This window comes from Hydra vulgaris, chromosome 03, assembly GCF_038396675.1.
Source record: "Hydra vulgaris chromosome 03, alternate assembly HydraT2T_AEP".
NCBI classification, from domain to species: domain Eukaryota; kingdom Metazoa; phylum Cnidaria; class Hydrozoa; order Anthoathecata; family Hydridae; genus Hydra; species Hydra vulgaris.
Genome location: NC_088922.1, coordinates 66,805,001 through 66,820,835, shown reverse-complemented (window position 1 = coordinate 66,820,835; position 15,835 = coordinate 66,805,001). Strand labels below are relative to the sequence as shown.

The 15,835-nt window shown below is 30.5% G+C and overlaps 1 protein-coding gene across 5 annotated transcripts in view; it reads right to left on the bottom strand.

The window, feature by feature from the left end:
* LOC100203339 (UBX domain-containing protein 11) overlaps nucleotides 1–15,835 on the bottom strand; it is a 39,062-nt gene that overhangs the window by 5,905 nt on the left and 17,322 nt on the right. For 4 of the 5 annotated variants that reach the window (XM_065794036.1, XM_065794037.1, XM_065794035.1 and 1 more), the window contains 5 exons: nucleotides 12,985–13,118; nucleotides 12,790–12,879; nucleotides 11,459–11,536; nucleotides 1,685–1,823; nucleotides 1,417–1,520 (listed from right to left, as the gene is read on the bottom strand). In XM_065794036.1, the coding sequence (XP_065650108.1) occupies nucleotides 1,417–1,520; nucleotides 1,685–1,823; nucleotides 11,459–11,536; nucleotides 12,790–12,879; nucleotides 12,985–13,118 (545 nt within the window). The remainder of the gene's footprint in view (nucleotides 1–1,416; nucleotides 1,521–1,684; nucleotides 1,824–11,458; nucleotides 11,537–12,789; nucleotides 12,880–12,984; nucleotides 13,119–15,835) is intronic. The other variant, XM_065794039.1, reaches the window with a different exon arrangement.

Genomic DNA, 15,835 nt, shown 5'->3' with positions numbered 1-15,835 from the left:
TCGGACAAAATAAAAACGTCAATAACTTATTTATAAATAAAAAAACAAACTACTATTATATTTTTTTTAAATGAACCATCTATCTTTTAATAAAAATATATTATTTATTATATGAAAAAACACCACCATCTGCAATTGATCTCAATTTTGCTTTGACACCTTTCATATGCAACTGTAAAAAGTTTAAATCAATTTCTTGTAGTTTTAGTTTAATGCGATCAATCAAAACTTGCTTTGTTGAAACTTGCCAATCTCTCTCGATCTCTTTCAATTGATCGTGCTTGAGGCACGTTTGGGGAATTGGATTCTTTACCAACGTAATAGACATATTGGTCCATCCAATTTAGAGAATCTTTAGAATAATGAGAACTTGCTAAATCTGGCCAAAATAAATAGTTAAAGTCTCCATGATACTTGTGAATAAATGGAAGAAGTCATTTTTCTAAACATTCATTAATATAGATTGGTAAATTGATTGCTACAGCCTTGGAAGTGCGAAACAATGGCTCGGACATACCACGGTCAGATATGGCTATCAACATTATTAATTTTTTTGGAAATTTCTCTTTTTCTATAAAAGGAACACTTTCTGGGCATGTCTTTTTGTTGTTTGTGTAGTATCCAGAATTTCCAGGCATGTTGTCCCCTGCAAAACAAAAGTTTTTTTCGTCATCGATGACTAGAAGTGATTTTGTGTTATCGGGTTGGTTAACTAGTTTCCTGCTTCTTTTCTTTGCCTTTATTTGTTGTTCTATAGTGTATTTTGGAGTCTTTTTACGTTTTCTATATTTAATATTCATTTTTTTTAACTGGCGACCAATTATCGATTGATTAACACCGAATTTAATACCTATTTTTCTCTGACTGACCCCTTTTCGTTTGTTGACAAGTCTCGTTAATTCGGCTTTCTTTTCTCTAGTCTAGGATGTCGGACGAACAGGGTGCTTTCTATCAGAAAACGATTAAACAGTTTCAAGTCTTTTTAAGTTATCATATACTGTACTTCGAGCAAATCCTTCCTTTTCAAAATGATTTACGATTTTTTTTTTTTTTAATTAAGTTTATTTACAAAAAACATTTTTAGTCGCTTTCGAAAAGATTCTCGTTCAGCTGCATTTAACCTCATTTTACCACAAAAACTGATTATTATGCTCAAATAATAATCAGATTTTGAGATAAAATCAAAGATAAGCCAAAAAAACTAATTATTATGCTCAAATAATGAAATTAGGATTTATCCGATAAATTCCGCATCACCTGTTATTTAATTAAAAAAAATATATATATTTTTTAATTAAATAATAGTTAAACATTAAGAGTTTCATAATTTATAACTTTGCTAATAATACATAGAACATAACTTAACAAATTATAATATACTTAATTTGAAAGTACATTCAATATAATTGTTTTCACCTTTAACATTTCTTTTATTCCTAATCTTACATCAATAACTCGACCTGCTTCTATTTTACATAAAGGGAGCTTTAAAAGAAACTTTTCTACACTTTCTTTATTGCCTAAATATTTTAAAACAACAGCGATTATTTGTTATTGTTAAATGATAAATGACCAATAACAATTCTTAGATAGAAATTCTTTTAGATGATAAATATTTTTATAAAATTTGTTTAATCAATTGAAAAAATTGAAACAATTATAAAATAAGTAAATTTTCTTAAACCATTGTTGTGATCATATTCTACTTTTATGCATTTTCTATTTTCACTTTTCACTTTATCAGGACTCAAAGTTAGTCCAACTCCTGGAAAAATCTTTTCAAGATTTTTGTTTTTGTATAATGTATCACGCTTATCAATAACCTAAAATATTATAACATAAAAAACAATAAGCAAAATATTAAAAAAACATATTTCATACAATAAAAACATTTTTTATTAAACAATAATAACTACAAAAGCAATGCTTTGTCATTTAAAAATACATTAGACAGTATGCATCACACAAAATGTGTTGGTAAACAATGAAACATTCTTTTATACCCATGAAAAAGCCTTTTATACTTCGAGAGACAGTAGAGCAATATAGACAACATGGGTAACATAGTTCTTTGTAATACAATATGACATTTAAAATCTTATTCAAAGTATAGAAGCTAAAAACATTATGGTATATAATGCTATTTTAAAACTATGAAAAAATTTATGTGGTACTTAAAGTTAAGTAAAGACATTAAGGAAAAATTAAAAAAAATCAAATTATCTCATTAAGAAAAATTCAATGAGTAACAAATAATACTAAAAGGTATACAAAATGCTGAATTTTTCATTAAATAAAGTAGGTGGTTTTAGTAGATGCAAAAAAAAAAGCGTTAATTTTCAAGACCAACATTGAAGTAATAAAATGGAGCAAAAGTTGATTATATACCAAAAAGATTCTACAATCCGGCGAAACCCGCTAAAAACTTGCTAGTCAAGAAAAACTTAAAAAAAACTACATTTATGATCCTGTCAAACTACAGGATCATAAAAGTAGCTTTATTGAAAACAACAAGAACTACATCAAAAAATTTTATAAAATTCTGTAAAGAAAAAACTAAAAAAAACTTGTTCTTCAAACTTCTAAGTAAAAACAGTTAATAACAAAAAACAAAATACAACATGCATTCAGTTAAAATTTTTTTTGTGAACAATAAAAAACATAATTTACTAACTATCTATTTTCAAAACAATATCTATAGGAATTTATGAATTAAACAATTTTACAGAGCTGAATCTAAATAAAGGTTATTAATAGATTTTTTTTTAAACATCTTTGCTTCCAACAAGGCAACAGGCAGCCACTAATTAAAGTTGGAAGTTACTGAAAGAAAAAAGATGAAGATTGTAGAGCAAGATAACAATTGACAGACGACTTAAAGGATGGCAAATTATATAAATCAGGAAAGCAAGATGAAGGAAGCGTATTCCAAAGAGCTGATGGTCGAGGAAAAAAACTAGACGAATAAGCGTTTTTGGAGCACTTAGGAACAGTCACAGAAAAAGGATGAGACTCAATTGAATGACGAGTAACACGAGAATGAATTTTAGTAGATGGTACAAGAGACGCTAGCTCTTTAGAGCAGTGCCCATTATAGTATTTGTAGAAAAGAGAAAGAGAAGCAACATTACAACGATGTGACAATGGTTGGAGGTTGGCTGCAAGAGCAGGTCCAACTATGTTTACAATGTGTTTTTGCACCTTGTCTAAAAGAGAAAGGGCATCATTAGAAGAACCGCCCCAGATATGGCAACAGTATTCCATACAAGGCCGGATTTGAGATTTATAGAGATAGAGAATAGAATCCGAAGTAAGAAAGTGACGAGCTCGATAAAGAGATGCAACCTTAGCAGATGCTAATTTTGCAACTGATTTGATGTATGGTTTCCAAGAAAGATTGGAAGTAAGAGTTAATCCTAGAAGATGAAGAGTAGGTGACTCATCGAGTACATCACCGTTCATAAATAAAGGAAGATCTAAATTATTGCGATAACGATTAGCTGAAAAAAGTTTTATCTGAGTTAAAGTTCACCAGCCACTGTGAGCCCCATGCTGTAGCAGAAGTGAGATCCTTTTTAAGCTGAAATACCCCCTCCAAGCAATCAGAGGGTGTTGGTTTCTTATCACAACAAGAACAAGTGGTAGTATCATCAGCAAACAATGCCACCTTAGATGTGAGAATATCTGGAAGATCGTTAATGTAAATTAAAAAGAGTATAGGGCCAAGGATAGAACCTTGAGGAACCCCTGAAGTTACAGAATAAGAAGAAGAGTGCTGTCCATCGAGGACAACTTTTATCCTACAATTGGAAAGGAAGGATTCAATAATCTTAAAGATGTTGCCGGATACACCGTAAGAAGAAAGCTTATGGAGAAGACCAGCATGCCAAACTTTATCAAAAGCTTTTGAAGTCTCAAGAGCGATGGCCTTAACCTTTCCACCTTTATCTAATGCAAGATAAATCTATGAGTTATTACTATTATCAAATCAGCAGTAGAACGAGATGATCGAAATCCATATTGATGGTCAGAAAATAAGTTAATAAATTCAAGATGAGAAATTAAGTGTTTGTTAATTAAAGATTCGAAAACCTTGCTTAAGATAGGAAGAAGACTAATGGGATGGTAGTTAGACGAATCATATCGCTCTAAAGAATTTTTGAAGATAGGGATAACAGATGCTGCTTTCCAGCAGGCTGGAAAATAAGACTCTGATAAGCACTTGTTGAATAGTTTTGAGAGTATAGACGACAGCTCCGGAGAACACTTCTGCAAGACAATAACAGGTATGTTGTCCGGGCCACAAGCTGTAGAAGAGTCTAGGCAGGAAATCACTTTAGATACAGATGCTGGAGTGATATGAATGTCAAGCAATGGATCAACCTGTTTCTTAGCAATATTAGGTAGAACGCAACTAGTGGAATCAAGAGATGATATTGATGAAAAGTTTTTAGCAAACAATTCAGCTTTGCCTTTAGGTAAGGTGACAAAGTCTGAACCATACAAGAGAGGTGGAATTAAAGATTTGCCCTTATTATTGATATTATTAAAGATTCTCCAGAAGTCACGAGAGCCTAATTTTTGAGATGATATATGAGAATTCATGACCTGAGAATAGCGGGTTTTGGCGTTACTTTGTTACAATTGTTTCTAGCAGTAATAAACAGACATCTGTTTTCTGGAGAATTGTTTTGCTGATAAATATGGAAGTAACGATTTCGATTGGCAATCACAGCAGCACATCATGAGGAAAACTATAGAGGAGAGTGAGGCTTGACCTGGAATCGTCGAGAGGGAACAAAAGATTCAATGCCAGCCTGAATCCACGAAGTTATGTAAGAAGCACATTTGTCGACAGGAAGACAAAAGATTTCTACCCAAGGGCCATCACGAAGAAAATCACGGAAAGAATCCCGGTCAGCTTTACTGTAGTTGTAAGAGGTTCAATAATAGGGGGATTCAGGTGATGAAGAAGAATGAGATATTAGTTTTAAAGAGATCAAACTGTGATCAGAAGCACCTAAGGGTGAATGTGGAGAAGCTGAGCACTGACTAGGATCAGAAACAAGACATAAGTCGAGTAGAGAAGGTAAATGATTCGGGGTGTCAGGAAAGCGAGTTGTAAAGTTGACTATTTGAGTTAGGGATTGAGATAGGCAAAAAATGTGGGCTTAAATGCCTGCCGAATCACTGACACTAGAGCCAAGCAATTCAGAGTGGTGAGCATTAAAGTCACCGACAACAACTATATTAGCTGATGGATAAAGAGAGAGGGCTTGGTCAATATGATCAGAAATAACATCAATAAGAGTGCAATCTTAAGATGAAGGAGAGCGATATAGAACAAAGAGAAAGGCAATAGAGTGAAGTGGTGCTAAACGAAAGCACATGAAAGAATAGTCTGTGGATTCAAATCTAGTTTCATGACCAATGGGTGAATTCTTACGAATGTAAATGCCCAGGCCAAGCATATGACTATTAGAGTCTTTACGAATTAAAGGAAGATAACCATCAACACTAAGATCACAAGATGAGACAGCTGAACTCAAATTAGTCTCACAAAGAGCAAGTAGGTCTGGTGAACTTTGTAAGAGATAAGACTCAACAGAGGAAAAGTTACTTCGAAGGCCACGAATATTAGTGAATGATAGGTTTAGAGAACTTGGTGATGATGATGGTTTTTTGTGTTTTATAGTTTTTGTAACTTTATTCATTTTTAAATTAGATTGAAGAACTTGACTCAAAGCATAGATAGTACTCAGAACACTGTTTAATAGCCCAAGCAATTGCCTCATTACTACTAATAAACCCTAAGCCGTAACAAAGGGCTCAAAATGTGGCCTCCGCAAGGCACACCAAAAGTACAAACAGGGACACCATCCATGCGCAACATGGCACTGTTAATACTTTGATATTTTCAGCTGTTGATGGAATCAGCCTCTCTGAGAGCTACCACAGAGTTCAGGAAACCTGACTACCAGCCAGCCTCAGAACCATAAAACTGAGTTTTAGAGCTGTACCCTCATTAGGAGATAATAGAATGAGTTGCCTAGTCATAAAAACAGAGACACAAGCAAAACCCATGCATTGAGTCAAGAAGATCCAGCATTCAACATCCTAAACTGGAAACAATGTATTAAAAATACATCTGCGCCAGCCTAATAGATGAAGAAGAGGTGCGAGGCTGGTCAACAAATAGAATCTGTTTACCCTTTAAGGAGGCCTTCTACAAGACAGAAGCCGGGTGCATTTAACATCTGCCCAAGATGAGTATTTTTATCGAGACACCATCTCTAGCCTTTACTCAACCAAGAGCCCCAAGGCAGGGGGTGTTTTAAGTCGGAGTTGGCATTTCCTAGCCTTTGCCTAAAAAGGCGTATCCTACAAGGCAGCAGGACATGAAGCAGATTGTACTGGGTTACATGTTTCCAGTAGCAGGATAACCTGATCTGACTTAATTTAATTAGATTTCTTTGAATTAATTAGATTTCTTTGAATATGAAAGTTGAACATTATATTCAAAAGATAGGTGTGTACAGATAATATATATAAAAAAAAAAGAAAAAAAGAAAAATTAAAAAAAGAAAAATACTGCTTTATAATCAACAAGGCCGCAACCACTAATAAGTTTCTAGAAAACAAAGAATAAAGCAAAGTTAAAGATTTAGGTTGAGAGAAGAGTTAAATAATTAAAGGTTATATGAGTCAATTTTTTTATAGAGCAAAGAAACGGTGAACAAAAGACTTAAAAAGTTGTAGGTTGTATGAGTCAGGAAAACATGAGGATGGGAAAGAGTTCCAAAGCATTGTGAAAGTCAAAGAGCGAAAAAAAAAAAAAGACAAATAAAAGTCTTTAGAGCATGAAAGGACAGATACAGTAAAATAACGCAAGTTAAAGAGAACAAGAGATTTATAGTAAGCATCTCTCTCTCTCTCTCTCTCTCTCTCTCTCTCTCTCTCTCTCTCTCTCTCTTTCTATATATATATATATATATATATATATATATATATATATATATATATATATATATATATATATATATATATATATATATATATATATATATATATATATATATATATATATATATATATATATATATATATATTTATATATATATATATATATATATATATGACATTTATAGTATCGCATTTATAGCAATGAGCTATTTAATTGGGTCAGCCCTGCTAGTTAACCCTATGTCATAATATAGGGATACCATCCATGCACAACATGGCACTGTTAATACTCTGATATTTTACAGTTGTTAATAGGGTCAGCCTCGCTGAGAGTTACCACAGAAATTTCAGCAAAAAATTATGAGCAGAGTCAATAAAAATCTATTATTTACTATCTTAGGCAAGAGGCACAGGTTTACATTTTTGCCAGCCTAAAAGATAAAAGAAGGGTGCAATGCTGATCAATAGAATTATTCTTCCTAACCCTAAAGTATTTGCCTTAGAGGTCTTCTACAAGAAAGTGGCTGGATGCAATTAACATCATGAGTGTTTTTATAATCTCTTGCTTTTACTCAACCAAGAACCATAAGGCAGGGGAAGTTTACCTTGGAGTTTAGAAAAGCATATCCTGCCAGGCCAGCAGGACATGAGGGAGGTAGTACTGGGCTTCATGTTATCAGTAGCATGGTGATTGCAATGATCCTGAATCTGACCTAGAGTAGTTAAAAGAAGTTACTTTTGAAAGCAATAATTTTAAACACTGAACAGGAGATTTTGGAAATGCATTAGGAAAAACATTACATCTTAAGGAATACTAGAAATTAAGGTGAAAGTATATAACAGTTGTAAGGAATTTAAAGTGAGTATCAGTTATATAGTTGTAACTATTTGGTAACTGAGCTAACACTACAACAGAGGTTCTAACAGAACAAAAACATACATATAGTAACTATATGTATGGTTGGAACAACCATACATATAGTAACTTATGGTGAGCAAACACTGCTCAGAGGTTTAGACAGAACACAAACATACATATAGTAACTTATGGGTGAATGAACACCATGTCAGAGGTTCAGACAGAACACAAACATTCAAAAATTTATACTTGACAAGTTACACCACATGTTGTAACATAAACAAACTGATAGGAAAATTGTGAACAAAAAAAGGCATAGCAGATGGCATAAACAAACAGAAAATTTTGTACAGTACAACATCCAATCAAAAACAGTTAACAATAATTTTTTTAGAATTGACCACATAAAGTACAAAATGATAATGGCACACAATTTATGTCATCAGAATTAGAAAAGTTTAGTGAGTGGTATGGGTATTTAAATAAATCACTACTCAGCTACAATATTAATAAAATTAATGAAGAACATGCAAAAAAAAAAAAAAAAAAAAATAGTTTGAAAAGAGACACACATTTACTTTTAATAGAATTATGTATCTTGATTTAAATGGCTGCATAGAGTTCCAAGTCAAACATACACAAGAGCACAGTGGTTTAAATGGTGGATATGAATAAAAAATTTAATGTTTTAAAATTAAAATTAAACTTAATTTTTGTATACTTAAATGACATGCAAATTTAAATTAAAAAAAAAAAGTTAAAATTTTTATCTATTTAAAAGTTATGGCAATGCAAAGTTGAACTATTTGGAAGAAAAAAAAACACTTTAAAACCCAACAGAGTTTTTGAGTATACTTGAAAAAAGTGATGAAAAAAAAATATTATTGGTCCAAAACTTGGAAATTTATTATTTAATAATAAAGGATAAAGAGCCTATATAAAAATAGATTTTCTGGTTAATAATTTTTAAATAGTATTTCAGGAAGAAAATTGGATCATTTTTATAAAAGTGATTTAAAAAGTGTAAATTTTTGAACATAATTTTGCTAAAGCTTTTGAACATTTCAGTCAATATCTCAACTAAAACTTCACACTAAAACTTGATTTCCAAACAATAAAGTAAAAGCTTTTATTTGCTGCAATGCTTGCTTGCAACGCCCCCATTAGTGGTTTTTGGAAAAAAAGAGTTTTAAAATTTCCATCTTGAGGTTAAAGTCTAAGAATTTGGTTTTAAAAAAATAATAAATACACATGTGTTACAAAAATAATTTATTGACAAACAAAAAGATTGCATAAAGTATTATCAGCTGATGCACTTTTGCACATACAGGACATTTAGAATGCCCTTTATCTAAACAGTTTATACAAAATAGACATCCTTTGCTCCGCTTTTCTGCAACTAATGGGTCATTCCTAAAGTCTTTAGAAGCAACCTTCTATATTGACCAATTGATTTATTTTTCTTGATAGTTTTTCCCTGACGTTCACCTGAGACGCTTATTATTAGCTTCCATTCCTTCTTCACTCCAAGATTTCTATCCGGTGAATCATTTACTTCTATCAACTTCCAGCAATGAGCAAGAATATTGTAAAGCATTGGAGTTATACTTACCAAAATAAGTTCTTGTAGAAGCTAGATGTTTAGCTCCTGACACATTTGTTTGTATAGCTCAATATTAATTTTTTTGCCATATGACATTGCTCTCAGAATTGTGGAAAGAAACGAGCCATACTTTTCAACTAGTTTGCTGTCTATTTGACTTGATATGTGATCTGTTATTACCTTTCACAGTACAGTATTATGTAAAGGTTTTCTGGGAACATATCTAATTGTTGTATACCACTTGTCTAGTGAATTCTGCAAAATTTCATGTTATTCCTGTTTTAGCATGGATCATTTCTTGTATTTTTGCTTTTTCTTTTTTCAGCAATGTTGTGTTTTTGTTTATCTTAAATTCTTTCCATGTTAAGACACCTGCCCCCATGTGGACAACTACCTTCATAAAATAATCAAAGCTCCTAAGCAAACCATGTAAAACCTGAATGGACCTAACATTCAAACATGCAATCGGACTTGCAGCTTGATCGAGTCAAATGTTGTAATCTTTTTTTTCTTCAAAATGGTCTCTTCCTTTTTTATTAAGTCAAGAAATATTTGTTGCATAAACTTAACATCCCTGTTTATGATGAAACCATCTTGAACTGTTTGTATTATTTCACATTGTTCTTTTAAAAGGTCACAAAGATCACAATGTGAACCTCCAAGACCTTGATAAATATTTGAAGCCTTTCTGTTCCAACTATGATCAACAATATTTAATTTAACATGGTATTGATTATCATTAAGCTCAACAATAATTCTTTCTTCCTTCATATAGTGTATGTCTTTGTTGAATAAAGAAAGACGTTGGATATTTTCATTCGATTCTTTCCCCATTTGAATCATCTACATAAGGTTCGCAACTAGAATAAGTAAGTGTAGTCACAAGTGGAACATATTTAGCAGTAAAAGAGAAAAGAAGTGATTGATTACATTAGAAAAAGTGTTAGTGTAATAGTAATACTATTTTAACAGATGTTCAGTGTTAGAGAAGGTAATTAAGAGAAAGAAGTGAAAACAGTATATTTGTCTTATTATTTAATTTGTTTTTTTTTTTGCTTTATTCTTACTTTATTTTCTAAGCCAGCCAAAATCATGACCAAATTAAACACATTTTGTGATGATTATGGTTTGCAGCTAGACCAAAATCAAAGCCGTATGATGTGTATGTATGATGTGGTTTCTATAATATAAATTTAAAATTATTAGTTCGACATAAAAATAAATTTTATGTGAAAATTTTTAAGTAAGAATTTTACAATTGTATTTTTTATGAAAACATGCAATAACTAATAAATGCTAGGACATATAATAATTTATAATGTTTAAATATTATTAATAAGTTATTGTAGGATTTAAAAAAAAAAATTTCAGCGGATAAAGCTTGATAATTTGGCTTAAAAACATGAACTATTACCTAATATAATTACTCTAAATATATTTACAGCTGGATCTTTATAGCGTCCTTTTTGGTGTCCTACAGTTATTAAATGATTTTTTTAATTTATGAAGCATAAAAAAATATTACAAAAACATATTGCAACTGTGTCATTATTTTAGAAAAGTTAACAACTTTCTTTTTTAGTTTCTCTTTTTTGTGTTTTTTGGTGTTGTTTTTTTGTGTCCTCGATATCTTTTATAATCTTGTAAATATTTTTAAGGAATTAGTCTTATCTAAAAAAAAAAAAAAAAGTAGTTCAATCACACCACTTCCCTGGTAGTACAATGCATTTTTCTGTGCAGTAACCTTATTCATCAAGTTTTGTGTAAAAAAAAAACAGTTAAAAAAACAAACAAACAACAAATTTAATTTAACTACTTACTAACTTCTAAGTATTGTAAAGAAGTCTAACAAAGATGTGAACAGATGTTTGTGTAAACAAAATTGCAAACTTATATTTGTGTGAACAAGAGTGAACTTATATTTGTTTGAATAAAAGCGTGAACTTATATTTGTGTAAACACAAGTTTGATGTTTGTTGATGTATTTTATTATATGTATAACAATGTTTTGCAACCTAAAAAAATTTTGCAACCTGAAAAAGCACACCATTTGGATACATTGTTTTTAATTCGGTAGGAAAATACCCATCCATAATATCTTTCATACACACCTAAATAATAAAAGAAATTTTATTTTTTTTTAAATTATTTTTTTACTTTATAAAAATATTTGTTTTTTTACCATGTAATTTCTAAAAAAATTAAAAAAACTGTATCTGCAGTGACTGTATCAAACACCTAAAATTTTTATTATTAAGATTTAAATTATTAAAAAACTTAAAAGCAAATTATTCAAAATCTATTGACTAATACAATAAAACTTGTATCACTACTGAATACATTATACTATACTAATAAAAACTACTGATCACATCATACTATACTAATAAAAACTATTGATCACATACTATACTAATAAAAACTATTGATCACATACTATACTAATAAAAACTATTGATCACATACTATACTAATAAAAACTATTGATCACATCATACTATACTATTAAAACTACTGATCACATCATACTATACTAAGAAAAACTATTGATCACATACTATACTAATAAAAACTATTGATCACATACTATACTAAGAAAAACTATTGATCACATCATACTATACTAATAAAAACTATTGATCACATACTATACTAATAAAAACTATTGATCACATCATACTATACTATTAAAACTACTGATCACATCATACTATACTAAGAAAAACTATTGATCACATCATACTATACTAATAAAAACTATTGATCACATACTATACTAATAAAAACTATTGATCACATCATACTATACTATTAAAACTACTGATCACATCATACTATACTAATAAAAACTATTGATCACATCATACTATACTAATAAAAACTACTGATTACATCATACTATACTAAAAACTACTGATCACATCATACTATAATAATAAAACCTATAAATCACATCATGCTATACTAATAAAAACAACTGATCACATCATACTATACTAATAAAACGTATAGATCACATCATACTATACTAATAAAACCTATAGATTACATCATACTATACTAATAAAAACAACTGATCACATCATACTATACTAATAAAAACTATCAATCACATCATACTATACTAATAAAAACTACTGATCGCATCATACTCTACTAATAAAAACTACTGATCACATCATAGTATACTAATAAAAACTTTGACATAATCATTAAAAAAAATAATGTAACCAGTGAAAAAACTGATGTAATCAGTAAAAGATGTAACTCTCATACTAATTTTAAATTTAATTTAAAAAAGAGTAAAAAAAAAAAAAAAAAAAAAAGAATAATTTAAAATAGTTAAAAAAAAAAGCCTGGATACCTGGGTTGTTGACTCAGAGTATGGCCGAAAAGGACCAGCAAACATAACAATACCATTATTATAAAGAGTTAATGAAACTGGTTCCTTTATCTATAATTTATAAGATAATAGATTTATAATAGCCAATCATAATTACAATAAATAATAAACATAGTTGAAACTAATAATAATAAACAAATTAAAATAAAATAAAACCTGGAGTTTTGCTCCATCTTTTGTATGTTTTACATAATGTTCACCTTCACCAGCAAGCCAGTTTAGCTTAGCTATATTATTAACCACGAGATCAAAATCCATCTTGAAAGCATTTGTTTTACTCATTAATTTTTCTAAACAAAATATCATTTAAAGGGGAAAAAACTTTAAATATATTTTTGATTTTTAAATATTGATTAAATATATGATTGATTAAAATTTCAATGTGAATGTGAGTGGGAAGCCTCTGCATCATACTACCTGATTATATAATTGTCATTATCAAGACCAAACTACAAGTTATTTTAAAGACCAAACTATTTGTCAATTTAAGTTTCTTTAACTTACTATTTACTAAACAAAATATAAATAAATAAATATAAATATAAATAAAACAACTTATTTTTTACTAAAAAAAACTGATGCAAAGAACACAATAAAAGCTGAAGCAAGATAAAATGCAAGGGATGGGTTTAAATAACTTTTTTTGGTGTCATTGATTAAAAATTTTTCCAGGCACAAGTCTTAAAGTATTGTGAATTCTCTGAATTATGACAACATTGGTAAATAGCTCTTTTACACGGGTCTCATAAAAATCCACTAACAAGTAGTATTAAAATGCTTCTCTGTAACAGAGGTGACATGTTATTATATATGTTATACTTTAAAATGCAACATTGTAATTGATCAACAGCGATAGTGGTGTTGTGGTAGAGCGCATCATAAGCAGTAAGTTCCAAGTTCGATCCCCAACATATCCCTGGAAGTACTGTCTAACATACGCCAAATAAACTTCTGGTTGAAGTTTATTAGAATCAATGGTGGCGATTCCCACCTGGTAAAAAAACAAGATTCATTAAGCATTTCTTGAATAGTCAAGAGAATACTGAAGAACAATTTTGTAGAACTCTAACAGGAATAATGACAGAACTACATGCTTTTGATGAGTTTATTTAAACTAAACTATTTATTTGCAGAACTATTTGCTTTTCCATGAAATATGTCAAAAGATCAGACTCTAGTATGAGAGATAATTATACAGGAGATAGAGGAGAAGGAGCAGGAGCCTACTTAATAGCAGTTCATTACATATTTTGTCAGGTCAGGTTGTCCTGGTACTGGTAACATGTAACCCAGTACAACCTGTTTTATGTCCTGCTGCCTTGTAGGATATACTTTTTTCCAAAGGCTAGGAGAAACCAACTCCGACTTAAAACAACCCCTGACCTGAGGTTCTTGGTTGAGTAAAGGTTAGAGATGATAAAAAATACTCATCTAGGGCAGACTTTATATGCATAAGGCTACTGTCTTGTAGAAGGCCTCCAAGGCAAAGACTTAAGAGGTAAACAGATTCTATATATTGACCAGCCTTGCACCCCTACTACATCTATAAGGCTGGCACAGATGTATTTATAATACAATTTCTCTTTCTTGACTGAAACCACAGATAGTGCTCAGTACACTATCTAATAGTCCAAGCAATTGCCTCATTACTATTAATAAACCCTAAGCCGTAACAAAGGGCTCCAAATGTGGCCTCGACAATGCACACCAAAGGACATACAGGAACACCATCCATGCGCATTATGGCACTGGTAGTACTCTGATATTTACAGCTGTTGATGGAATCAGCCTCTCTGAAAGCTACAACAGAGTTTGGGAAAACAGACTACTAGATGGCCTCAGAACCATTAAACTGAGTTTTAGAGATGTACACGCATTAGAACATAATAGAATAAGTTGCCTAGTCATAATAACAGAGACATAAGTGAAACCCATGCAATGATTCAAAAAGATCCAGCATTCAACATCCTAAACTGGAAACAAAGTATTATAAATACATCTACGCCAGCCTAATAAAAGAAGGGGTGTGAAGCTGGTCAACAGATAGAATCTGTAGAACAGATATTTCCCCTTAAGGTCTCTCACCATTTCAGGTGAGAACGTACCCTTGGTTTTTCTCTTAAAGTTTCTAGTCATCTTTTGATGTCATAAAATCTTTTGATGTCATAAAATAATAATAAAACTTAAAATTTATTAAAAGTTTTTTTTAATAATAATTAATAATACATTTATTAAAAGTTTTGTTAAAAACTTTTAATAAAATTGCTCTAAAATTTTTTTTTTGCTTACTCTAGTAAATACTACTTTAGTTAATCGCTACAGCTTTTATATACATTAGCTCGAGTATTTCTTTGTGCAGAATTAATCTGCAAGGGAAACATGGTGTTGCAATAGTTAATGATTGTGCAAATAGAAATTTAAAAAGCTTTATCAATTTTACATAGGTGATTGTTATTTAGCAATCATTACAAAGGTTTTTGACTTTGTCCAAAATGTTTGGACAAAATAAGGGGTGTATTAAAAAAATCAAGGAAATTGTTGCAAACTCATTTATAGATTACAAATACTTACATTCCCAAACGTTCCCAGATAACCACTTGTTCTAAAAATAATTGCACTAACTCTGACAGAGTTCATAAATAGGATTTGAATGATTCACTTGGAATTGAACATTTTACAACAAAGAACCAAAAATTCATTTTTCACACACAGATTTTTTTTAAATCTGCTTTTTAGCGGGAAACCGTTACCTAACAAATTCAAATCTAAGAGCGCCTACCAACGAGAGTATTGTCTATGGTCAATATGTTGGTTGTCTATCAACATATTGACCATAGACAATACTGTCCTCATGTTAACAGGGTAAGAGATTTCAAAATATTCATTCTCTTCCCATGTCTGAAGTCTCCCCGGTCTCCCTTAAACTTATTTCACTTATTATTAACTAATATCAAACAAAAAACCCATAAAAAACCAATCAAAAAAAGACCCATAAAATACCACCAAA